The sequence below is a fragment of the Coregonus clupeaformis genome, chromosome 17, assembly GCF_020615455.1.
Source record: "Coregonus clupeaformis isolate EN_2021a chromosome 17, ASM2061545v1, whole genome shotgun sequence".
Classification (NCBI taxonomy): Eukaryota; Metazoa; Chordata; class Actinopteri; order Salmoniformes; family Salmonidae; genus Coregonus; species Coregonus clupeaformis.
Window position 1 is genome coordinate 49,032,204 of NC_059208.1, and position 23,983 is coordinate 49,056,186.

A 23,983-nucleotide genomic window follows, 5' to 3' on the forward strand; every position below is an offset into this window, starting at 1 on the left:
ATTTCAGAATTTGGGGGGGACATGTCCCCACCGTCCCCAGTGACAGTTGCGCCCTGGGCCTATCCCACTTTTTTTTATTCTAGCTCCATTATGTCAAAGATTTTCTAAGTGGATTTTCTCAATGAAACATGGAGGGAGTTCTATTATGCTGGCCCGGGCTGAACCGGGAAATGGCCCGTCACCATCGGCAAAAGCAGGGAGGGAGGAATGCCCTTCTCAAATCAAACAGTAATCTGGCTCGGTCATGTTGTCAGTGGTGATTTTAGCATGTAAATCTTGGTGGGGCAGAAAATTATAATAAGTGGGATGCATGCCAGCAAAGCCACTACACAACACAACACTAAACAATACATTAATTGCACTATAACGGTGACAAACGGTGCCCACAAACTGTTAGGGCCTACATAAAGCTGTCCCAACAGCAGTCCCAACATCTTACCACTGCTACACCTGGCTATCAGCGGAGCCTTGTCTGGCAGCGAAACAGTTCATTCAGCCTCATTTACTGCCTTTAAAAAAAACATAACTGATAGCAAATGTGGTTTCTAATGACAATTGAGATGTACAAACTATGGCATAAGGGGACGACAAGAGGATAAGAGGCTATCTGTAATTTCCATTAAGACATTATTGAGCGAGCTAGGACGGATGTAGTCAATATAACTATTTGTTTAGCACTTTTGAAATGTACAGCGACAGAATTCAGAACATGGGCCATTCTTACAGTGTTCTCCCTGTACACCAAGTCAGAACCATAAATAAAGGGGGCATATAAGCAGACAATGAAAGCTCTTACAAAATTCGATGATTACATTTCTCTTAAACAGGTTATAGGCTACATGTGCACCACCAAGTCAGAACAGTAGGTGAAATTAAGAGGGGTAAATGGACCAAATTATTAGGGTGAGGCACATGGGCTACTAACAGCTTACTACACAACTTACACTTAGTATTACTTTCTTAGCTACAGTATACATATCTCCCTGGCATATTACATCATTTATGCAGCAGCATACAATACATTTTTGGACTCACCTTGTTGTGCTGTGCTCACTTGAACAGGAAGGTGGCGCGGCGGTCCTTCGTGGGTAAATTTTGTCATCAAAGTCTGGCATTCTCTGGATTTATGGTGCTTTCAAGACAACTGGAAACTCTAAAAAAAAACAAGGTTGAATCATGATGACGTCATTGATCTTCAGGTCGTAGCTCTAGAAAGAGGCCCGAGTTCCCGACATACAATTCCGAGTTGGATGACCGTTTTTTCCCGAATTCCCAGTTGTCTTGAACTCACTGAAGTCAAGTTTTCGCAGTTCCGAGTTAACAGTTGTTTTGAGCGCGGCACAAATCATGCTTCATTGACAGCATGGCCAATGTTGAATGTTTATCATTTTAAACTAGGAAAAGAGGCACTTAATCCCAGATTTGGGACCACAAAGCCACTCCACTGAATAGCAGGCTAGTGATTGCCTTGCAATGCTTGCAGTGAGCCACTGTCACTGATTCCTTCAAAACCACTCATTGTTGAATTTGCGATTTCCAACTTGTTGTGTAATGTTTATGTCCAATGGCCGATGAGTACTGATACGTTTTATCTATCATTTTTCTTCATTATTTATCTTCATAGGACAAGGATTAAAAAGGATTTGGCAGTAGATTGTCGCCTTGATTCATGATGATGACTGCTAGCTAAGATTTTGAAAGTATGATGTTGACATGATCAGTCCAATCAAAGCTACTGTAGATATAATGTGATTTGACATCATTTTATCTGTGGCCAATGACCTTGAGCCTTCTTTAATGGGCACTTCTACTGTAACTCTATGGCAGCACCCAAGGGGCTTGAATTTTCTAGGTCTACCCTTAGACTTGGCAATGAGGTACTGTCCCCACAAGTGACAGAACACTGAGCCAATCACGGCGCACCTAGAGAACATTACCAACCCCTACGCTCCGTATTTTCCGCTGGCTTCCCCACCACCACAGAAAGCACTGAGCTAGGCTGAAACACCTGCATTTTGGAGCATGTGACACCTATTAATGCCAAAATAACATGCAAAACAGCTACAAATGGGGGGCTCAAAACAGGTGGGGCTCTGCCCTGGAGGCAGGCAGACAGCCCGGTTCCAACACGAATGCAATCACTTATCTATCACCCGTTTTGAACTCCTCTCACGTGGTAACCCGGCCCAGATAAACGAACCCCTCATTCGCAACGCTCATCTGCAGCTGGCTAACAAGCATCGTTTTTGCTGCTGGGTGGAACTTACCTCTAGCCAATCAATAGTCTTCTTACTAACGCGTGAGTAGCGGCTGTTATGTGGTTGCGTTTGTTTGGTTTCTTGCGTGGCTGTCTTTGGAAGGAGAGCGTGATGCAAACGGTACTATAACGGGCCATAACCCTCAGCAGCCGGCTAGCTAGACACGCCGGTAAAACTAAGACACGTGAAAGCCACCGGCGAACCAAGAAAAACGATGGTTCTGAAGATTCTGGACCAGGTAGGTTGCTGGCTAATTAGATATTAGTAACTATCCTAGCTACCTAAAGAAACCGCTTGTCGTTCAGCTATATTAGCCTACATTTGGGCCGTTTGCAGAAAGTAAAAACGACTCGAAACTGTTATAATTAGCTGGCTAGCTATATATTTAGCTGAAGTTAAAGCCTGGTAGATATAAGTTATATTGCTTTAGCCAACTTTTCTTTTGCCAGAAAATTACTTTTCATTGTCAACCCATAGCTACATGTAAAGTCACATGGCGTCACGACAGAAAACTCTCAGCTGGTAAGCAACAGGTGTAAAGTCCAAAAGGGGTGTTTGTGTGCGTGTATCCAAAGGTCCCTGCTGATTTTGTACGTTTGCCCACTGACAAAGACATGACCAGTCTATAATTTTAATGGTAGGTTTATTTGAACAGAGAGAGACAGAATAACAACAAAAATCCAGAAAAACGCATGTCAAAAATGTTAATTGATTTGCATTTTAATGAGGGAAATAAGTATTTGACCCCTCTGCAAAACATGACTTAGTACTTGTTGGCAATCACAGAGGTCAGACGTTTATTGTAGTTGGCCACCAGGTTTGCACAGATCTCAGGAGGGATTTTGTTCCACTCCTGTTTGCAGATCTTCTCCAAGTCATTAAGGTTTCGAGGCTGACGTTTGGCAACTCGAATCTTCAGCTCCCTCCAGATTTTCTATGGGATTAAGGTCTGGAGACTGGCTGGGCCACTCCAGGACCTTAATGTGCTACTTTTTGAGCCACTCCTTTGTTACCTTGGCCGTGTGTTTTGGGTCATTGTCATGCTGGAACACCCATCCACGACCCATTTTCAATGCCCTGGCTGAGGGAAGGACGTTCTCACCCAAGATTTGACGGTACATGGCCCTGTCCATCGTCCCTTTGATGCGGTGAAGTTGTCCTGTCCCCTTAGCAGAAAAACACCCCCAAAGCATAATGTTTCCACCTCCATGTTTGACGGTGGGGATGGTGTTCTTGGGGTCATAGGCAGCATTCCTCCTCCTTCAAACACGTCGAGTTGAGTTGATGCCAAAGAGCTCGATTTTGGTCTCATCTGACCACAACACTTTCACCCAGTTCTCCTCTGAATCATTCAGATGTTCATTGGCAAACTTCAGACGGCCCTGTATATGTGCTTTCTTGAGCAGGGGGACCTTGCGGGCGCTGCAGGATTTCAGTCCTTCACGCCGTAGTGTGTTACCAATTGTTTTCTTGGTGACTATGGTCCCAGCTGCCTTGAGATCATTGACAAGATCCTCCCGTGTAGTTCTGGGCTGATTCCTCACCGTTCTCATGATCATTGCAACTCCACGAGGTGAGATCTTGCATGGAGCCCCAGGCCGAGGGAGATTGACAGTTCTTTTGTGTTTCTTCCATTTGCGAATAATCGCACCAATTGTTGTCACCTTCTCACCAAGCTGCTTGGCGATGGTCTTGTAGCCCATTCCAGCCTTGTGTAGGTCTACAATCTTGTCCCTGACATCCTTGGAGAGCTCTTTGGTCTTGGCCATGGTGGAGAGTTTGGAATCTGATTGATTGATTGCTTCTGTGGACAGGTGTCTTTTATACAGGTAACAAGCTGAGATAAGGAGCACTCCCTTTAAGAGTGTGCTCCTAATCTGAGCTCGTTACCTGTATAAAAGACACCTGGGAGCCAGAAATCTTTCTGATTGAGAGGGGGTCAAATACTTATTTCCCTCATTAAAATGCAAATCAATTTATAACATTTTTGACATGTGTTTTTCTGGATTTTGTTGTTGTTATTCTCTCACTGTTCAAATAAACCTACCATTTAAAAGTATAGACTGATTATTTATTTGTCAGTGGGCAAACGTACAAAATCAGCATGGGATCAAATACTTTTTTCCCTCACTGTACACCCACTCGCCTTAACACTCCCAGTCTGTTATAGTAGGCTTGGCTATTCTCCAGTTCCCTAGGGTGTTTTGATACTTCTGAAATGAGTTTTTAGGAATACACACACCAGTGGCGATTTTAGCATGTAAATCTTGGTGGGGCAAACTCACAATTTTTTTGTTGTTGATGCAATCCAGCAAAGCCACAACACAACACTAAACAATACATTAATTGCACTATAACGGTGACAAACGGTGCCCACAAACTGTTAGGGCCTACATAAAGCTGTCCCAACAGCAGTCCCAACACCTTACCACTGCTAAACTATTTGTTTAGCACTTTTGAAATGTACAGCGACAGAATTACAGTGTTCTCCCTGTACACCAAGTCAGAACCGTAGGATAAATAAAGGGGGCATAGAAGCAGACAATGAAAGGTCTAACAATATTCGATGATTACATTTCTCTAAAACAGGCTATAGGCTACATGTGCATCACCAAGTCAGAACAGTAGGCTAAATGATGAGGGGGAAAGGGACCAAATTATTAGGGTGAGGCACATGGGCTACTAACAGCTTACTACACAACATACATGGCATACATGGTCCTCTGTAGCTCAGCTGGTAGAGCACGGCGCTTGTAACGCCAAGGTAGTGGGTTCGATCCCCGGGACCACCCATACACAAAAATGTATGCACGCATGACTGTAAGTCGCTTTGGATAAAAGCGTCTGCTAAATGGCATATTATTATTATTTTTTTATGCAGCAGCATAAAATACAAATAAATAGAAATTTTTGGACTCCCCTTGTTGTGCTGTGCTCACTTGAACAGGAAGGTGGTGCAGCGGTCCTTCGTGGGTACATTTTGTCATCAAACTTTGTCAGCAAAGTCTGGCATTCTCTGGATTTATGGTGCTTTCAAGACAACTGGGAACTCCAAAAAAAACAAGGTTGAATCATGACGTCAGTGATCTTCAGGTCGGAGCTCTAAAAAGAGGCCTGAGTTCTCGACTTGGAATTCCGAGTTAGATGACCGTTCAAAACGTATTTTCCCAGTCGGAGCTCGTTTTTCCAGAGTTCCCAGTTGTCTTGAACTCACTGAAGTCTGACATTTCCCAGTCCAAGTTTCCAGTTGTTTTGAACGCAGCAGAAGTCAAGCTGGATTGACAGCATGGCCAATGGTGAATGTTTATCCTTTTTAAGCTTGGAAAAAAGACCCTTAAACCCAGACCGGGGCCACACACCCACTCAACTGAATAGCAGGCTAGTGATTGCTTTGTAAGGCTTGTAGTTAGCCACTGATTCCTTCCAAACCACTCATTGTTGAATATGCGATTTCCAACTTGTTGTGTAATGTTTATGTCCAATGGCCGATGAGCACCGATATGTTTTATTAATAATTTATCTTCATATGACAAGGATTGAAAAAGATTTTCCAGTAGATTGTCGACTTGATTCATGATGATTACTGCTAGCTAAGTTTTTTAAAATATGATGTTGACATGATCAGTCCAATCAAAGCTACGGTAGATATAACGTGATTTGACGTCTTTTTATCTGTGCCCAATGACGTTGAGCCTTCTTGGATGGGCATTTTTAATATAACTCTATGGCAGCACCCAAGGGGCTTGAATTTTCTAGCTCTACCTGTAGATTTTGCGGTGACGTAGTGTCCCATGAGTGACAGAACACTGAGCCAATCACGGCGCAACTAGAGAACATTACCAACCCCTACGTTCTCCTTATTTTCCGCTGGCTGCCCCACCATCACAGAAAGCACTGAGCTAGGCTGAAACACCTGCATTTTGGAGCTGCCTTACTCAAGAAAGCAAAAAAGAGACCATGTTTGTATGCAGCTTTATTAACTCAATTATCTTTTAAATAAAATGCCAAACAGGCACCAAAAAAAAGAACATTTTAGCTAAACAGGTGGTGCTCAAAACAGGTGGGGCTCTGCCACTGACACACACACACACACATACACACACACACACACCCCAAACAAACAGGGTTGTGGCAAAGAGACAGCTGTTCATTCATTTCAATTTCAATTCAAAGGGCTTTATTGGCATGGGAAACATGTTTACATTGCCAAGTGAAATAGATGATAAACAATCTGACCCCCCGCCTTCTAGCTCTGACTCTACCGATTTTGCTACTTTATTGAGGGAAAAAATTACTTTTATGCCTGTGATATGTGGTTGTCCCACCTAGCTATCTTAAGATGAATGCACTAACTGTAAGTCGCTCTGGATAAGTGTCTGCTAAATGACTCAAATGTACAGTAAATGTAAACAATCAGAAATGAACAGTAAACATTAAACTCACAAGTTTCAAAATAAAATAAACATTACAAATGTGTCTGACCGGCTCGATTCGGTCTTATGTAGCAACATTTGAAATGGTGTTTTTTACATTGGATAAAAGTAGAGACTCAGAGCTAGAAAATTGTATATCATACACTACAGTTGAGGAACAATGGGAAAGTAATTATGCTTTGAAAGTTGATAAACTTGTAATCCCACTTTTGAGAAAATGGACCTTGAATGCTTTGGTACACATACTGGAGTGCTCTTCTTTGTCTACACCCATTCAGCATCGTTCACACCCTGTTATGCCTTATCCCCGCCCATCTCTTTAAGGATTCACGTGAGGCCATGTGCTAAACAGAGTGAGTACGGTAGTGTACTAAACAACCAAAGATTTCAAGACTAAAGGCTGGTTTAGACTATGTCTATCGACTTGTCTGTAGACAGTTGTCGCAGTGACATCATGAAACATTCTATTGTTGTCCGACATCAAACTTGTCGTTGTCGTTATAAAATAGTTTCGAACACAAAAACGACAGGCTACATGACATCAGTAGCCTGGTGGTCCAAAGTAGCATACCTGGTGTATTTTAACACCAATAAACCCATCTGTTTAATAATTAATGTAGTATATGTAAATCTAGAAAACCAGACAACTAAAAGCAACTTTCTAAACAATGTTGTGGTTTGTTTTTAACTTGTTAGCTAGCTAGCTAACGCCAGTTCAAATAATGACCATATCATGTAGCTGACAATGTCTTAACTTGAGCTAATTTGTATTAATTATTACAGGAAAATAAACTCACAACAAGATCATTATTTACAAGTAAATGGCGAGCTAATTACAGAAAATAGCTTACGGTTGTGAGTTTGACTAAATAAAAGCAGGGTATTCTACCTGAGAATTTTAGAACTTGGACACTGTCTCATTGGCCTAACGTTATATCCTAATTTGACTTTGGTACAGGTCATGTTATTCTTTGCATTACCGTCTCTGGTAAACACACACTATATCAAATAAAATCAACGTTTATTTGTCACATGCACAGGATACAGAAGGTGTAAACGGTACCGTGAAATGGTTGCTTGCATAGTGGAGACTTTTGTTCAGACATGTAGCTAGCTAGCTAAACAATTAACCATAGTCCCAACTCACAATGTTACTACCCTGCGTGAATCTACTGGTAGCTAAAACTAACCAACTAGGTTCAATGTTAGCTAGCTAGCTAACATTAGGCTGTAACTAGCAATGCAAATGGCTCTGAGATAAGAATAATATTAACTAGCGAGCCAGACAGCTAACATTAGCTAAGAGTACGCTTTAACTTGCAATGAAAATGACTTTCTGACAAATTTAGAAATGTATAATATCTGAAAATGTAGCTAGCTAGCCTCTCTTACCCGAATACATGGATGAACGATTCTCCCTCTCTGTCACGGATGCTATGGTTGCCCTTAGTTTAACGATGTAATCCGGAGACAGATGTTTTATACAACAGCCTTCTGTGTGTTCTCTTTTCGATTCCCTCCGCATGTTTGCAATCAAAGGCCAGAATTTTTTACATCTCCTTAGCTCTCATACTCTGCTTCCACCGGACATTCCACTGATTTCAAAACTCGGTACTCCAGAAAGAGAGCATCTTTCAAAAAAGCTGTGTTAGAAAGGATTACTTACACATACTGAGCGGCTCATGTTATAGACAGAAGTGTGCTACATGGCAGACCAATCCAAACTCATTTCTCAGCACATCCAGCCCATTCATTATCTCAGCCAATCATGGCTAACGGGAAGGTTCCTGTCTTTTTCCATGGCTAAACCAACTAGGCTCATAATTTAACCGTTTTATTCGTATTTACAGATGGCATACAAGTTGGTTATTAAGGTACATGAAAGTTCACATGTTCCAGAAGGCATTTCTGCCAAATGCATTTTGATAAAAAAAATGTTTACATTCAAATGCCTCTCCTGTGAAGTAGTGATGCACAACATACACCTAGTTTCCTGAAACTAGTCACAAATGTTATATTATGGGAAAATAAATAAACAAATATGGATTGCATTCACAATGGTGTTTGTTCTTCGCTGGTTGCCCTTTTCTTGTGGCAACAGGTCACAAATCTTGCTGTTGTGATGGTACTGATATTACATTTACATAAGTATTCGGACCCTTTACTCAGTACTTTGTTGAAGCACCTTTGGCAGCGATTACAGCCTTGAGTCTTCTTAGGTATGACGCTACAAGCTTGGCACACCTGTATTTGGAGTTTCTCCCATTCTTCTCTGCAGATCCTCTCAAGCTCTGTCAGGTTGGATGGGGAGCATCGCTGCACAGCTATTTTCAGGTCTTTTCAGAGATGTTTGATCGGGTTCAAGTCCGGGCTCTGGCTGGGCCACTCAAGGACATTCAGAAACTTGTCCCGAAGCCATTCCTGCGGTGTCTTGGCTGTGTGCTTAGGGTCGTTGTCCTGTTGGAAGGTGAACCTTCGCCCCAGTCTGAGGTCCTGAGCGCTCATCTTTCCCTTGATCCTGACTAGTCTCCCAGTCCCTGCCGCTGAAAATCATCCCCACAGCATGATGCTGCCACCACCATGCTTAACCGTAGGGATGGTGCCAGGTTTCTTCCAGACGTGACACTTGCATTCAGGCCAAAGTGTTCAATCTTGGTTTCATCAGACCAGAGAATCTTGTTTCCCATGGTCTGAGAGGTCTTTAGGTGTCTTTTGGCAAACTCCAAGCAGGCTGTCGTGCCTTTTTACTGAGGAGATGCTTCCGTCTGGCCACTCTACCATAAAGACCTGATTGGTGGAGTGCTGCAGAGATGGTTGTCCTTCTGGAAGGTTTTCCCATCTCCACAGAGGAACTCAGGAGCTCTGTCAGAGTGAGCATCGGGTTCTTGGTCACCTCCCTGACCAAGGCCCTTCTCCCACGATTGCTCAGTTAGGCCGGCGGCCAGCTCTAGGAAGAGTCTTTGCTTCCAAACTTCTTCCATTTAAGAATGATGGAGGCCACTCTGTTCTTGAGGACCTTCAATGCTGCAGAAATGTTTTGGTACCCTTCCCCAGATCTATGCCTCGACACAATCCTGTCTCTGAGCTCTTCGGACAATTCCTTCGACCTCATGGCTTAGTTTTTGCTCTGACATGCACTGCCAACTGTGGGACCTTTTGTAGACTGGTGTGTGCTTTTCCAAATCATGTCCAATCAATTGAATTTACCACTGGTGGACTCCAATCAGGTTGTAGAAACATCTTAAGGATTATCAATGGAAACAGGATACAACTGAGCTCAATTTCGAGTCTCCTAAAAAAGGGTCTGAATACTTATGATAAAGGTATTTCTGTTTATTTGTAATACATTTGCTAACATTTCGAAAAACCTGTTTTCACTTTGTCATTATGGTATATTGTGTGTAGATTGAGGACATAAAAAGGCTTTAACATAACAAAATGTGGAAAAAGGGAAGGGGTCTGAATACTTTCCAAGTGCACTGTATGTGTCTAATATGATAATACATTTGGCAGGAGGTTAGGAAGTGCAGCTCAGTTTCCACCTCATTTTGTGGCCGGTGTGCACATACCTGGCTCTTAAGAGAAGACAGGCTCTGCCTACAGCGGCCTCTCTCAATAGCAAGGCTATGCTCACTGAGTCTGTACAGTACGTAGTCAAAGCTTTCCTTAATTTTGGGTTTGTCACAGTGGTCAGGTTTTCTGCCACTTAGTGCTCTCTGTTTAGGGCCAAATAGCATTCCAGTTTGCCCTTATTGTGGTTAATTATTTTCAATGTGTCAAGTAATTATATTTGGTTGGGTCTAATTGTGTTGCTGTCCTGGAGCTCTGTGGAGTCTGTTTGTGTTTGTGAACAGAGACCCAGGATCAGCTTGCTGAGGGGACTCTTCTCTACGTTCATCTCTCTGTAGGTGATGGCTTTGTTATAGAAGGTTTAGGAATCACTTCCTTTTAGGTGGTTGTAGAATTTAACTGATCTTTTCTGGATTTTGATAATAAGCGGGTATCGTCCAAATTCTGCTCTGCATGCATTATTATTATTTTTTTTTTAAATTGTACACAGAGGATGTTTTTGCATAGTTCTGCATGCAGAGTCTCAATTTAGTGTTTATTCAATTTTGTAAATTCTTGGTTGGTGAGCGGAACCCAGACCTCACAACCAACCATAAAGGGCAATGGCTTCTATAACTCATTCAAGTATTTTTAGCCAGATCTTAAATTGGATGTAGAATTTTATGTTCCTTTTAATGTCGTAGAAGGCCCTTCTTACCTTGTCTCTCAGATTGTTCACAGCTTTGTGGAAGTTACCTGTGGTTATGATGTTTAGGCTGAGGTACGTATAATTTTTTTGTGTGCTCTAGGGTAACGGTGTCTAGATGGAATTTCCATTTGTGGTCCTGGCAACTGGACCTTTTTTGGAACGTCATTATTTTTGTTTTACTGAGATTCACTGTCAGGGCCCAGGTCTGACAGAATATGTGCAGAAAATCTAGGTGCTGCTGTAGGCCCTCCTTGGTTGGGGAGAGAAGCACCAGATCATCAGCAAACAGTAGACATTTTGACTTCAGATTCTAGTAGGGTGAGGCCAGGTGCTGCAGACTGTTCTAGTGCCCTCGCCAATTGGTTGATTTGATATACAGCGCATTCGGAAAGACCCTTTTTTCCACATTTTGTTACGTTACAGCCTAATTCTAAAATGGATTAAATTGTTTTTTTCCCCTCATCAATCTACACACAAAACCACATAATGACAAAACAAAAACAGTTTTGTATAAATGTTTGAAAATGTATTAAAAAATAAAAACTGATATCACATTTACATAAGTATTCAGACCCTTCACTCAGTACTTTGTTGAAGCACCTTTGGCAGCGATTACAGCCTCGAGTCTTCTTGGGTATGACGCTTCAAGCTTGGCACACCTGTATTTTGGGAGTTTCTCCCATTCTCCTCTGCATATCCTCTCAAGCTCTGTCAGGTTGGATGGGGAGCGTCGCTGCACATCTATTTTCAGGTCTCTCCAGAGATGTTCGATCGGGTTCAAGTCTGGGCTCTGACTGGGCCACTCAAGGACATTCAGAGATTTGTCCCGAAGGCACTCCTGTGTTGTGTTGGCTGTCTGCTTAGGGTATTTGTCCTGTTGGAAGGTGAACCTTCGCCCAAGTCTGAGTAGGGATGGTGCCAGGTTTCCTCCAGATGTGACGCTTGGCATTCAAGCTAAAGAGTTCAATCTTGGTTTCATCAGACCAGAGAATCTTGTTTCTCATGGTCTGAGAGTCCTTTAGGTGCCTTTTGGCAAACTCCAAGCAGGCTGTCATGTGCCTTTTTACTGAGGAGATGCTTCCGTCTGGCCACTCTACCATAAAGGCCTGATTGGAGGAGTGCTGCAGAGATGGTTGTCCTTCTGGAAGGTTTTCCCATCTCCACAGAGGAACTCTGGAGCGCTGTCTGAGTGAGCATCAGATTCTTGGTCACCTCCCTGACCAAGGCCCTTCTCCCCCGATTGCTCAGTTCGGCCGGCGGCCAGCTCTAGGAAGAGTCTTTTGTGGTTCCAAACTTCTTCCATTTAAGAATGATGGAGGACACTGTGTTCTTGAGGACCTTCAATGCTGACAAATGATAGTCGCACAAACCAGACCGTATCGCTGCAGAATGCTGTGGTAGCAATGCTGGTTAAGTGTGCCTTGAATTCTAAATAAATCAATCTTAGGTGCAGTTAACTCTAATGAACTTATCCTCTGCAGCAGAGGTAACTCTGGGTCTTCCTTTCCTGTGGCGGTCCTCATGAGAGCCAGTTTCATCATAGCTCTTGATGGTTTTTGTGACTGCACTTGAAGAAACGTTCAAAGTTCTTGAAATGTTCCATGTTGACTGACCTTCATGTCTTAAATTATTGATGGACTGTCGTTTCTCTTTGCTTATTTGAGCTGTTCTTGCCATAATATGGACTTGGTCTTTTACCAAATCTGTACCACCCCTATCTCGTCACAACACAACTGATTGGCTCAAGCGCATTAAGAAGGAAAGAAATTCCACAAATTCACTTTTTACAAGGCACACCTGTTAATTGAAATGTATTCCAGGTGACTACCTCATGAAGCTGTTTGAGAGAATGCCAAGAGTGTGCAAAGCTGTCAAGGCAAAGGATGGCTATTAGAAGAATCTCAAATATAAAATATATTTTGATTTGTTTAACACTTTTATTGGTTACTACATGATTCCATATGTGTTATTTCATGAGTAGGTGTGTCCATGTGTAGTTCCCACCGTAAAGCATGGAGGAGGAGGTGTTATGGTGTGGGGGTGCTTTGCTGGTGACACTGTCTGTGATTTATTTAGAATTCAAGGCACACTTAACCAGCATGGCTACCACATCATTCTGCAGTGATACACCATCCCATCTGGTTTGGGCTTAGTGGGACTATCATTTGTTTTTCAACTACATGATTCCATATGTGTTATTTCATAGTTTTTATGTTTTCTATTATTCTACAGAGTTGCAAAGAAAAGCCATATCTCAGACTGCCCATCTTAATCTTTTATTTTTATTGGCCAGTCTGAGATATGGCTTTTTCTTTGCAACTCTGGCTAGAAGGTCAGCATCCCGGAGTCGCCTCTTCACTGTTGACGTTGAGACTGGTGTTTTGCGGGTACTATTTAATGAAGCTGCCAGTTGAGAACCTGTGAGGTGACTGTTTCTCAAACTAGACACTAATGTATTTGTCCTCTTGCTCAGTTGTGTACCGGTTCTCCCACTCCTCTTTCTATTCTGGTTAGAGCCAGTTTGCGCTGTTCTGTGAAGGGAGTAGTACACAGCGTTGTACGAGATCTTCAATTTCTTGGCAATTTCTCGCATGGAATAGCCTTAATTTCTCAGAACAAGAATAGACTGAGTTTCAGAAGAAAGTTATTTGTTTCTGGCCATTTTGAGCCTGTAATTGAACCCACAGTTGCTGATGCTCCAGATACTCAACTAGTCTCAAGAAGGCCAGTTTTATTGCTTCTTTAATCAGCACAACAGTTTTCAGCTGTGCTAACATACTTGCAAAAGGGTTTTCTAATGATCAATTAGCCTTTTAAAATGATAAATTTGGATTAGCAAACACAACGTGCCATTGGAACACAGGACTGATGGTTGCTGATAATGGGCCTCTGTACGCCTATGTAGATATTCCATAAAAAATCAGCCGTTTCCAGCTACAATAGCAATTTACAACATGAACAATGTCTACACTGTATTTCTGATCAATTTGATGTTATTTTAATTGACAAGAAAATTGCTTTTCTTTCGAAAACAAGGACATTTCTAAGTGACCCCAAACTTTTGAACGGTTGTGTGTGTGTGTATGTATGTGTATATATATATATATATATTCATTCAAATTAGTGGATTTGGCTAGTTCAGCCACATCCGTTGATGGAGGGTGTATAAAACCAAGCACACCGCCATGCAATCTCCATAGACAAACACTGGCAGTAGAATTACTGAAGAGCTCAGTGACTTTCAACGTGGCACCGTCATAGGATGCCACCTTTCCAACAAGTCAGTTCGTCAAATTTCTGCCCTGCTAGAGCTGCCCCGGTCAACTGTAAGTGCTGTTGTTGTGAAGTGGAAACATCTAGGAGCAACAACGTCTCAGCTGCGAAGTTGTAGGCCACACAAGGTCACAGAATAGGACCGCTGAAGCGTGTAGCGTGTAAAAATCGTCTGTCCTCGGTTGCAGCACTCACTACCGAGTTCCGAACTGCCTCTTGAAGCAACGTCAGACAAAACTGTTTGTCGGGAGCTTCATGAAATGGGGTTCCATGGCCGAGCAGCCGCACACAAGTCTAAAATCACCATGCTTCGGCTGGAGTGGTGTAAAGCTCGCCGCCATTGGACTCTGGAGCAGTGTAAACGCGTTCTCTGGAGTGATGAATCACGCTTCACCATCTGGCAGTCCGACGGACGAATCTGGGTTTGGCAGATGCCAGGAGAACGCAAACTGCCCGAATGCATAGTGCCAACTGTAAAGTTTGGTGGAGGAGGAATAATGGTCTGGGGCTGTTTTTCATGGTTCGGGCTAGGCCCCTTGGTTCCAGTGAAGGGAAATCTTAACGCTACAGCATATAATGACATTCTACTGTGCTTCCAACTTTGTGGCAACAGTTTTGGGGAAAACCCTTTCCTGTTTCAGCATGACAATGCCTCCGTGCACAAAGCGAGGTTCATACAGAAATGGTTTGTCGATCGGTGTGGAAGAACTTGACTAGCCTGCACAGAGCCCTGACCTCAACCCCTTCGAACACCTTTGGGATGAATTGGAACGCCGACTGCTAACCAGGCCTAATCTCCTAACATCAGTGTCCGACCTCACTAATGCTCTTGTGGCTGAATGGAAGCAAGTCCCCGCAGCAATGTTCCAACATCTAGTGGAAAGCCTTCCCAGATGAGTGGATGGTGTAATAGCAGGAAAGGGGGGACAAACTCCATATTAATGCCCATGATTTTGGAATGAGATGTTCGACGAGCAAGTGTCCACGTACTGTTGGCCATGTAGTGTATGTTGAAGAGTGCAACCAAACTGCAACCCTGTTTCACCCCACGGCCATGTGAAAATAAATCTGTTTTTTTGCCAATTTTAACCGCACACTTGTTGTTTGTGTACATGGATTTAAAAATGTCATGTTTTTCTACTGACACTGCTTTTCATCAATTTGCAGTAGTTGAAAAAGTACCCAATTTTGTCATACTTGAGTAAAAGTAAAGAACTTTTTAATGATTCAAGTAAAAGTGAAAGTCACCCAGTAAGATACTACTTGAGTAAAAGTCTACAAGTATTTGGTTTTAAATATACTTAAGTATCAAAAGTATAAATCATTTTGAATTCCTTATTAAGCAAACCAGACGGCATCGTTCTTTGTTTTTATTTATTTACGTATAGCCAGGGCCACACTCTAACACTCTGACATGATTTACAAACGAAACGTGTGTTTAGTGAGTCTGCCAGATGAGATGCTGTAGGGATGACCAGAGATGTTCTCTTGAAGTGTGTAAATTTGACAATTTTCCTGTTCTGCTAAGCATTCAAAATGTAAGAAGTACTTTTGGGTGTCAGGGAAAATGTATGTATGGAGTAGAAAGTACATGATTGTCTTTAGGAATGTAAAGTGCCTTGCAAAAGTATTCATCCCCCTTGGCATTTTTCCTATTTTGTTGCATTACAACCTGTAATTTAAATTTGATTTTTATTTGGATTTCATGTAATGGACATACAGTGGGGAAAAAAAGTATTTAGTCAGCCACCAATTGTGCAAGTTCTCCCACTTAAAAAGATGAGAGGCCTGTAATTTTCATCATAGGTACACGTCAACTATGACAGACAAAATGAGGAAAAAGAATCCAGAAAATCACATTGTAGGATTTTTAATGAATTTATTTGCAAATTATGGTGGAAAATAAGTATTTGGTCAATAACAAAAGTTTCTCAATACTTTGTTATATACCCTTTGTTGGCAATGACACTGGTCAAACGTTTTCTGTAAGTCTTCACAAGGTTTTCACACACTGTTGCTGGTATTTTGGCCCATTCCTCCATGCAGATCTCCTCTAGAGCAGTGATGTTTTGGGGCTGTCGCTGGGCAACACAGACTTTCAACTCCCTCCAAAGATTTTCTATGGGGTTGAGATCTGGAGACTGGCTAGGCCACTCCAGGGCCTTGAAATGCTTCTTACGAAGCCACTCCTTCGTTGCCCGGGCGGTGTGTTTGGGATCATTGTCATGCTGAAAGACCCAGCCACGTTTCATCTTCAATGCCCTTGCTGATGGAAGGAGGTTTTCACTCAAAATCTCACGATACATGGCCCCATTCTTTCCTTTACACGGATCAGTCGTCCTGGTCCCTTTGCAGAAAAACAGCCCCAAAGCATGATGTTTCCACCCCCATGCTTCACAGTAGGTATGGTGTTCTTTGGATGCAACTCAGCATTCTTTGTCCTCCAAACACGACGAGTTGAGTTTTTACCAAAAAAGTTCTATTTTGGTTTCATCTGACCATATGACATTCTCCCAATCCTCTTCTGGATCATCCACATGCACTCTAGCAAACTTCAGACGGGCCTGGACATGTACTGGCTTAAGCAGGGGGACACGTCTGGCACTGCAGGATTTGAGTCCCTGGCGGCGTAGTGTGTTACTGATGGTAGGCTTTGTTACTTTGGTCCCAGCTCTCTGCAGGTCATTCACTAGGTCCCCCTGTGTGGTTCTGGGATTTTTGCTCACCGTTCTTGTGATCATTTTGACCCCACGGGGTGAGATCTTGCGTGGAGCCCCAGATCGAGGGAGATTATCAGTGGTCTTGTATGTCTTCCATTTCCTAATAATTGCTCCCACAGTTGATTTCTTCAAACCAAGCTGCTTACCTATTGCAGATTCAGTCTTCCCAGCCTGGTGCAGGTCTACAATTTTGTTTCTGGTGTCCTTTGACAGCTCTTTGGTCTTGGCCATAGTGGAGTTTGGAGTGTGACTGTTTGAGGTTGTGGACAGGTGTCTTTTATACTGATAACAAGTTCAAACAGGTGCCATTAATACAGGTAACGAGTGGAGGACAGAGGAGCCTCTTAAAGAAGTTACAGGTCTGTGAGAGCCAGAAATCTTGCTTGTTTGTAGGTGACCAAATACTTATTTTCCACCATAATTTGCAAATAAATTCATAAAAAAATCCTACAAATGTGATTTTCTGGAGAAAAAATCTCATTTTGTCTGTCATTGTTGACGTGTACCTATGATGATGAAAATTACAGGCCTCTCTCATCTTTTTAAGTGGGAGAACTTGCACAATTGGTGGCTGACTAAATACTTTTTTCCCCCACTGTACATCAAATAGTCCAAATTGGTGAAGTGTATTGAAATGAGACTGGGACAAAGGTTCACCTTCCAGCAGGACAATGACCATAAGCATACTGCTAAAGCAACACTTGAGTGGTTTAAGGGGAAACATTTAAATGTCTTATGGAATGGCCTAGTCAAAGCCCAGACCTCAATCCAATTGATAATCTGTGGTATGACTTAAAGATTGCTGTACACCAGCGGAACCCATCCAACTTGAAGGAGCTGGAGCAGTTTTGCCTTGAAGAATGGGCAAAAATCCCAGTGGCTAGATGTGCCAAGCTTATAGAGACATACCCCAAGAGACTTGCAGCTGTAATTGCTGCAAAAGGTGGCTCTACAAAGTATTGACTTTGGGGGAGTGAATAGTTAAGCACGCTCAAGTTCTGTTTTTTTGTCTTATTTCTTGTTTGTTTCACACAACAAAATTATTTTGCATCTTCAAAGTGGTAGGCATGTTGTGTAAATCAAATGATACAACCCCCCCGAAAATCCATTTTAATTCCAGGTTGTACGGCAACAAAATAGGAAAAATGCCAAGGGTGGTCCTCTGTAGCTCAGCTGGTAGAGCACGGCGCTTGTAACGCCAAGGTAGTGGGTTCGATCCCCGGGACCACCCATACACAAAAAAAAAAAATTATGCACGCATGACTGTAAGTCGCTTTGGATAAAAGCGTCTGCTAAATGGCATATATTATTATTATTATTATTATTATATTAATTTCGCAAGCCACTCTAGTGAAGTAAAAGTATAAGGTGTCAAATATAAATAGCAAAGTACAGATACCCCCCAAAATAACTTAAGTAGTACTTTAAAGTATTTTTATTGAAGTATTTTACACCATTGTCAATTTGTACAGCAGACCGTCATGCCAAATTGAGTCAAAAGCTTTTTTGAAATCAATGAAGCATGAGAAGACTTGGCTTTTGTTTTGTTTGTTTGTCAATTAGGGTGTGCAGGGTGAATACGTGGTCTGTTGTACGGTAATTTTGTAAAAAGCCAATTTGACATTTGCTCAGTACATTGTTTTCACTGAGGAAATGTAGGAGTCTGCTGTTAATGATTTATGCAGAGGATTTTCCCAAGGTTGCTGTTGATGCATATCCTACAGTAGTTAATGGGGTCAAATTTGTTTCCACTTTTTGTGGATTGGGGTGATCAGTCCTTGGTTCCAAATATTGGGGAAGATGCCAGAGCTGAGGATGATGTTAAAGAGTTGAAGTATAGCCAATTGGAATTTGTGGTCTATATTAACTCCACAAAAAAAGAAACGTCAACTGCGTTTATTTTCAGAAAACTTAACATGTGTAAATATTTGTATGAACATAACAAGATTCAACAACTGAGACATAGACTGAACAAGTTCCAGAGACATGTGACTAACATAAATGTAATAATGTGTCCCTGAACAAAGAGGGGAGGGGAGGGGGGGGTCAAAATCAACAGTAACAGTCAGTATCTGGTGTGGCCACCAGCTGCATTTACATTTACATTTTAGTCATTTAGCAGACGCTCTTATCCAGAGCGACTTACAGTTAGTGAATACATATATTTATTTTATACTGGCCCCCCGTGGGAATTGAACCCACAACCCTGGCGTTGCAAACGCCATGCTCTATCAACTGAGCTACATCCCTGCCGGCCATTCCCTCCCCTACCCTGGACGACGCTGGGCCAATTGTGCGCCGCCCATGAGTCTCCCGGTCGCGGCCGGCTGCGACAGAGCCTGGATTCGAACCAGGATCTCTAGTGGCACAGTTAGCACTGCGATGCAGTGCCTTAGACCACTGCGCCTCTCAGGAGAAAGTACTGCAGTGCATCATCTCCTCGTGGACCGCACCAGATTTGCCAGTTCTTGCTGTGAGATGTTACCCTGCTTTTCCACCAAGGCACCTGCAAGTTCCCGGACATTTCTGGGGGGAATGGCCCTAGCCCTCACCCTCCGATCCAACAGGTCCCAGACGTGCTCAATGGGATTGAGATCCGGGCTCTTCGCTGGCCATGGCAGAACACTGACATTCCTGTCTTGCAGGAAATCACACACAGAACGAGCAGTATGGCGGGTGGCATTGTCATGCTGGAGGGTCATGTCAGGATGAGCCTGCAGGAAGGGTACCACATGAGGGAGGAGGATGTCTTTCCTGTAATGCACAGCGTTGAGATTGCCTGCAATGACAACAAGCTCAGTCCGATGATGCTGTGACACACCGCCCCAGACCATGACGGACCCTCCACCTCCAGAGTACAGGCCTCGGTGTAACACTCATTCCTTTTGACGATAAACGCGAATCCCACCATCACCCCTGGTGGGACAAAACCACGACTCGTCATTGAAGAGCACTTTTTGCCAGTCCTGTCTGGTCCAGCGACGGTGGGTTTGTGCCCATAGGTGACGTTGTTGCCGGTGATGTCTGGTGAGGACCTACCTTACAACAGGTCTACAAGCCCTCAGTCCAGCCACTCTCAGCCTATTGCGGACAGTCTGAGCACTGATGGAGGGATTGTGTGTTCCTGGTGTAACTCGGGCAGTTGTTGTTGCCATCCTGTACCTGTCCCGCAGGTGTGATGATCGGATGTACCTATCCTGTGCAGGTGTTGTTACACGTCGTTTGCCACTGCGAGGACGATCAGCTGTCCGTCCTGTCTCCCTGTAGCGCTGTCTTAGGCATCTCACAGTACGGACATTGCAATTTATTGCCCTGGCCACATCTGCAGTCCTCTTGCCTCCTTGCAGCATGCCTAAGGTACGTTCACGCAGATGAGCAGGGACCCTGGGCATCTTTCTTTTGGGTTTTTGCAGAGTCAGTAGAAAGGCCTCTTTAGTGTCCTACGTTTTCATAACTGTGACCTTAATTGCCTACCATCTGTAAGCTGTTAGTGTCTTAATGACCGTTCCACAGGTGCATGTTCATTAATTGTTTATGGTTCATTGAACAAGCAGGGGAAACAGTGTTTAAACCCTTTACGATGAAGATCTGTGAAGTTATTTGGAATTTTACAAATTATCTTTGAAAGACAGGGTCCTGAAAAAGGGACGTTTCTTTTTTTGCTGAGTTTTACATTCTTATTCTACCTAGACCTCTGCCTTGAGCCAGGGCTCCTGACTTACCTTGAGCAGTTCACCTCGTAGTTCCTGAAAAAGGGACGTTTCTGTTTTTCTGAGTTTATTATATCATTTCATTTAGGATACCAACAACCCCACAGGCCTTTTTGGGTTGGAGGGTTTGTATTCTTTCCTGTAGTTCATTCAATGTAATTGGAGAATCCAGTGGGTTCTGGTAGACTTTAATAGCTGATTCTAACTTTTGTAAATAGTAATGTATATGTTTTTGCTGTTTTGTTCTTTGTTATAGAGCCAAAAATATTGGTGAAGGGATGTATCCATACATCTCCATTTTGGATAGATAAATATTTATTTGTTGAGTGTGTTAAACATTTCCCAGAAGTGGTTATATTCTATGAATTCTTCAATAACATTGAGCTTATTTCTGACATGCTGTTCCTTCTTTTTTCTTAGTTTATTTCTGTACTGTTTATTTAATTCTTAGTGGCTTCAGAAAGTATTCATACCTCTTGACTTATCCACATTTTGTGTTACAGCCTGAATTCAAAATGGATTAAATATATGTTTTGTTTCACCAATATACACACAATACACCATCATGACAAAGTGAAAACATGTTTTTAGAAATGTTTGCAAATGTATTGAAAATGAAATGCAGAAATATCTCATTTACATAAGTATTCACACCCCTTTGCTATGACACTCCAAATTGAGCTCAGGTTATCCATTTTAAAAAAATCATCCTTATTGGAGTTCACCTGTGGCCAATTCAATTGTTTGGACATGATTTAGAAAAAAACACACCTGTCCTATGTAAGGTCCCACAGTTGACAGTGCATGTCAGAGCAGAAACTATACCATGAAGTCCAAGGAACTGTCCGTAGATCTCTGAGAGAATTGTGATGAGGTATATATCTGGGAAAGGGTATAAAACAATTTCTAGAGTGGAACTACCGAGACTCTGCCTAGAGCTGGCCGTCCAAACAAACTGAGCAACCGGGCAAGAAGGACCTTGGTCAAGTTGGTTACCAAGAACCCAATGACCACTCTGACAGAAATACGGAGTTCCTTGGCTGAGATGGGAGAACCTGTCAGAAGGACAACAGTCTCTACCGCACTTCACCACTCTGGGCATTTTGGATGTGGCCAGACGGAAGCCAGTCCTGAGAAAAAGGCACATGACAGCACGCCTGGAGTTTGCAAAAAAAATAAAAAGCCATGTAAAAGACTGAGATGATAAAGCAAAATATTCTATGGTCTGATGAGACAAATTGAACTTTTTGGCCTGAATGCAAAGCACTATGTCTGGATAAAACCAGTCACAGCTCATCACCCGTCTAACACAATCCCTACCGTGAAGCATGGTGGTGGCAGCATCATGCTATGGGGATGCTTTTCAGCGGCAGGGACAGGGAGACTGGTAAGGATAGAGGGAACAATGAATGGAGCCAAATACAGGCAAATCCTTGATGAGAACCTGCTTCAGAGTGCAAACGACCTGGGAGACTGGGGCGAAGGTTTACGTTCCAACAGGACAATGACCCCAAGCATACAGCCAAAGCAATACTGGAATGGCTTCAGAACAAGGATGTGAAAGTCCTTAAGTGGCCCACCTAAAGCCCAGACTTAAATCCGTTTGAAAATCTGTGGAAAGACTTGAAGATTGCTGTTCACCGCCGCTCCCCATCTAACTTAACCCCTTAGAGACGATCTCCGCGCCCCCGCGGGAATTGAATTAGCATAATAAGAAAATCCCCATTTAAAAAAATCGAGCCGTTTTTAAGCTAGAGATATCTGTGAAAGGTGACAGCGCTAGAGCGGTTTGTCAGACTGAGACATCCCGAAAATTGGTCTTCTCACAAAATCGTCTGTAGCGTCCGAACGGTTTGGCCTAGAAACTACACTGAACAAAAATATAAACACTACGTAAAGTGTTGGTCCCATGTTTCATGAGCTGAAATAAAAGATCCCAGAAATGTTTCATACTCACAAAAGCTTATTTCTCTCAAATGTTGTGCACAACTTTGTATTTCATCCCTGTTAGTGAACATTTCTCCTTTGCCAAAATAATCCATCCACCTGACAGGTGTGGCATATCAAGTATCCGATTAAACAGCATGATCACTACACAGGTGCACCTTGTGCTGGGGACAATAAAAGGCCACTCTAAAATGTGCAGTTTTGTCACACAACACAATGCCACAGATGTCTCAAATTTTGAGGAAGTGTGCAATTGGCATGCTGACTACAGGAATGTCCAACAGAGCTGTTGCCAGAAAATGGAAAGTTCATTTCTCTACCATAACGTCGTTTTAGAAAATTTGGCAGTGTTCAACCGGCCTCACGACCGCAGACCACATGTATGGCGTTGTGTGGGCGAGCGGTTTGCTGATGTCAACGTTGTGATCAGTGTGCCCCATGGTCGCTTTGGGGTTATGTAATGGGCAGGCATAAGCTAAGGACAACGAGCACAATTGCATTTTATCTATGGCAATTTGAATGCACAGATACCGTGACGAGATCCTGCGGCCCATTGTTGTGCCGTTCATCCGCCGCACTGCAACATGTCGCAAGGATCTGTACACAATTCCTGGAAGCTGAAAATGTCCCAGTTCTTCCATGGCCTCCATACTCACCAGACCTGTCACCCATTGAGCATGTTTGGGATGCTCTGGATCGACGTGTACGACAGCGTGTTCCAGTTCCCGCCAATATCCAGCATCTTTGCACAGACATTGATGAGGAGTGGGACAACATTCCACAGGCCACAATCGACAGCCTGAGCAACTCTATGTGAAGGAGATGTCGCACTGCATGACGCATATGGAGGTCAAACCATATACTGACTGGTTTTCTGATCCACACCCCAATCTTTTATTTTTTTAGGTAACTATGACCAACAGATGCACATCTGTATTCCCAGTCATGTGAAATTCATAGATTAGGGCCTAAATAATTTCTTTAAATTGACTGATATCCTTATATGAACTGTAACTATGTAAAATCTTTGAAATTGTTGCATGTTGCATTTTATATTTTTGCTCAGTACATTATGACCACTCTATGGAAAGATGAGACTCTCACGAACACAATGGTGTTCTTCGTTTTGCTCTAAGCGTCTTGGGACTTGTCTGACGTTGGTACAGCCGATTTGCCAACTTCTGTCTGTAGCGTCCGACCAGTTTGGGCTACACACTAATATGACCCCTCTGTGGAAAGGTGAGACTCTCACGAACACGTACATGTTTTGCTCTAGGACGCCCACAGGCCTAACAAGACTCATCTGAAGGTCCCCTGGTACCAGTTGACAAACTGAATGGAAGTACAGTGTATATATGGAGACTGTTTAGTGCCAAAAATAAGG

General features: G+C 42.8%; 1 protein-coding gene across 1 annotated transcript in view; it reads left to right on the forward strand.

Moving 5' to 3' along the window:
- Nucleotides 1–2,187: 2,187 nt before the first annotated feature.
- Nucleotides 2,188–23,983, forward strand: part of LOC121586637 (serine/threonine-protein phosphatase 6 regulatory ankyrin repeat subunit A) — a 65,624-nt gene continuing 43,828 nt past the window's right edge. Inside the window, exon 1 of the mRNA XM_041903522.2 lies at nucleotides 2,188–2,496. Within this exon, the coding sequence (XP_041759456.1) occupies nucleotides 2,473–2,496 (24 nt within the window). The 5' untranslated portion in view covers nucleotides 2,188–2,472. The remainder of the gene's footprint in view (nucleotides 2,497–23,983) is intronic.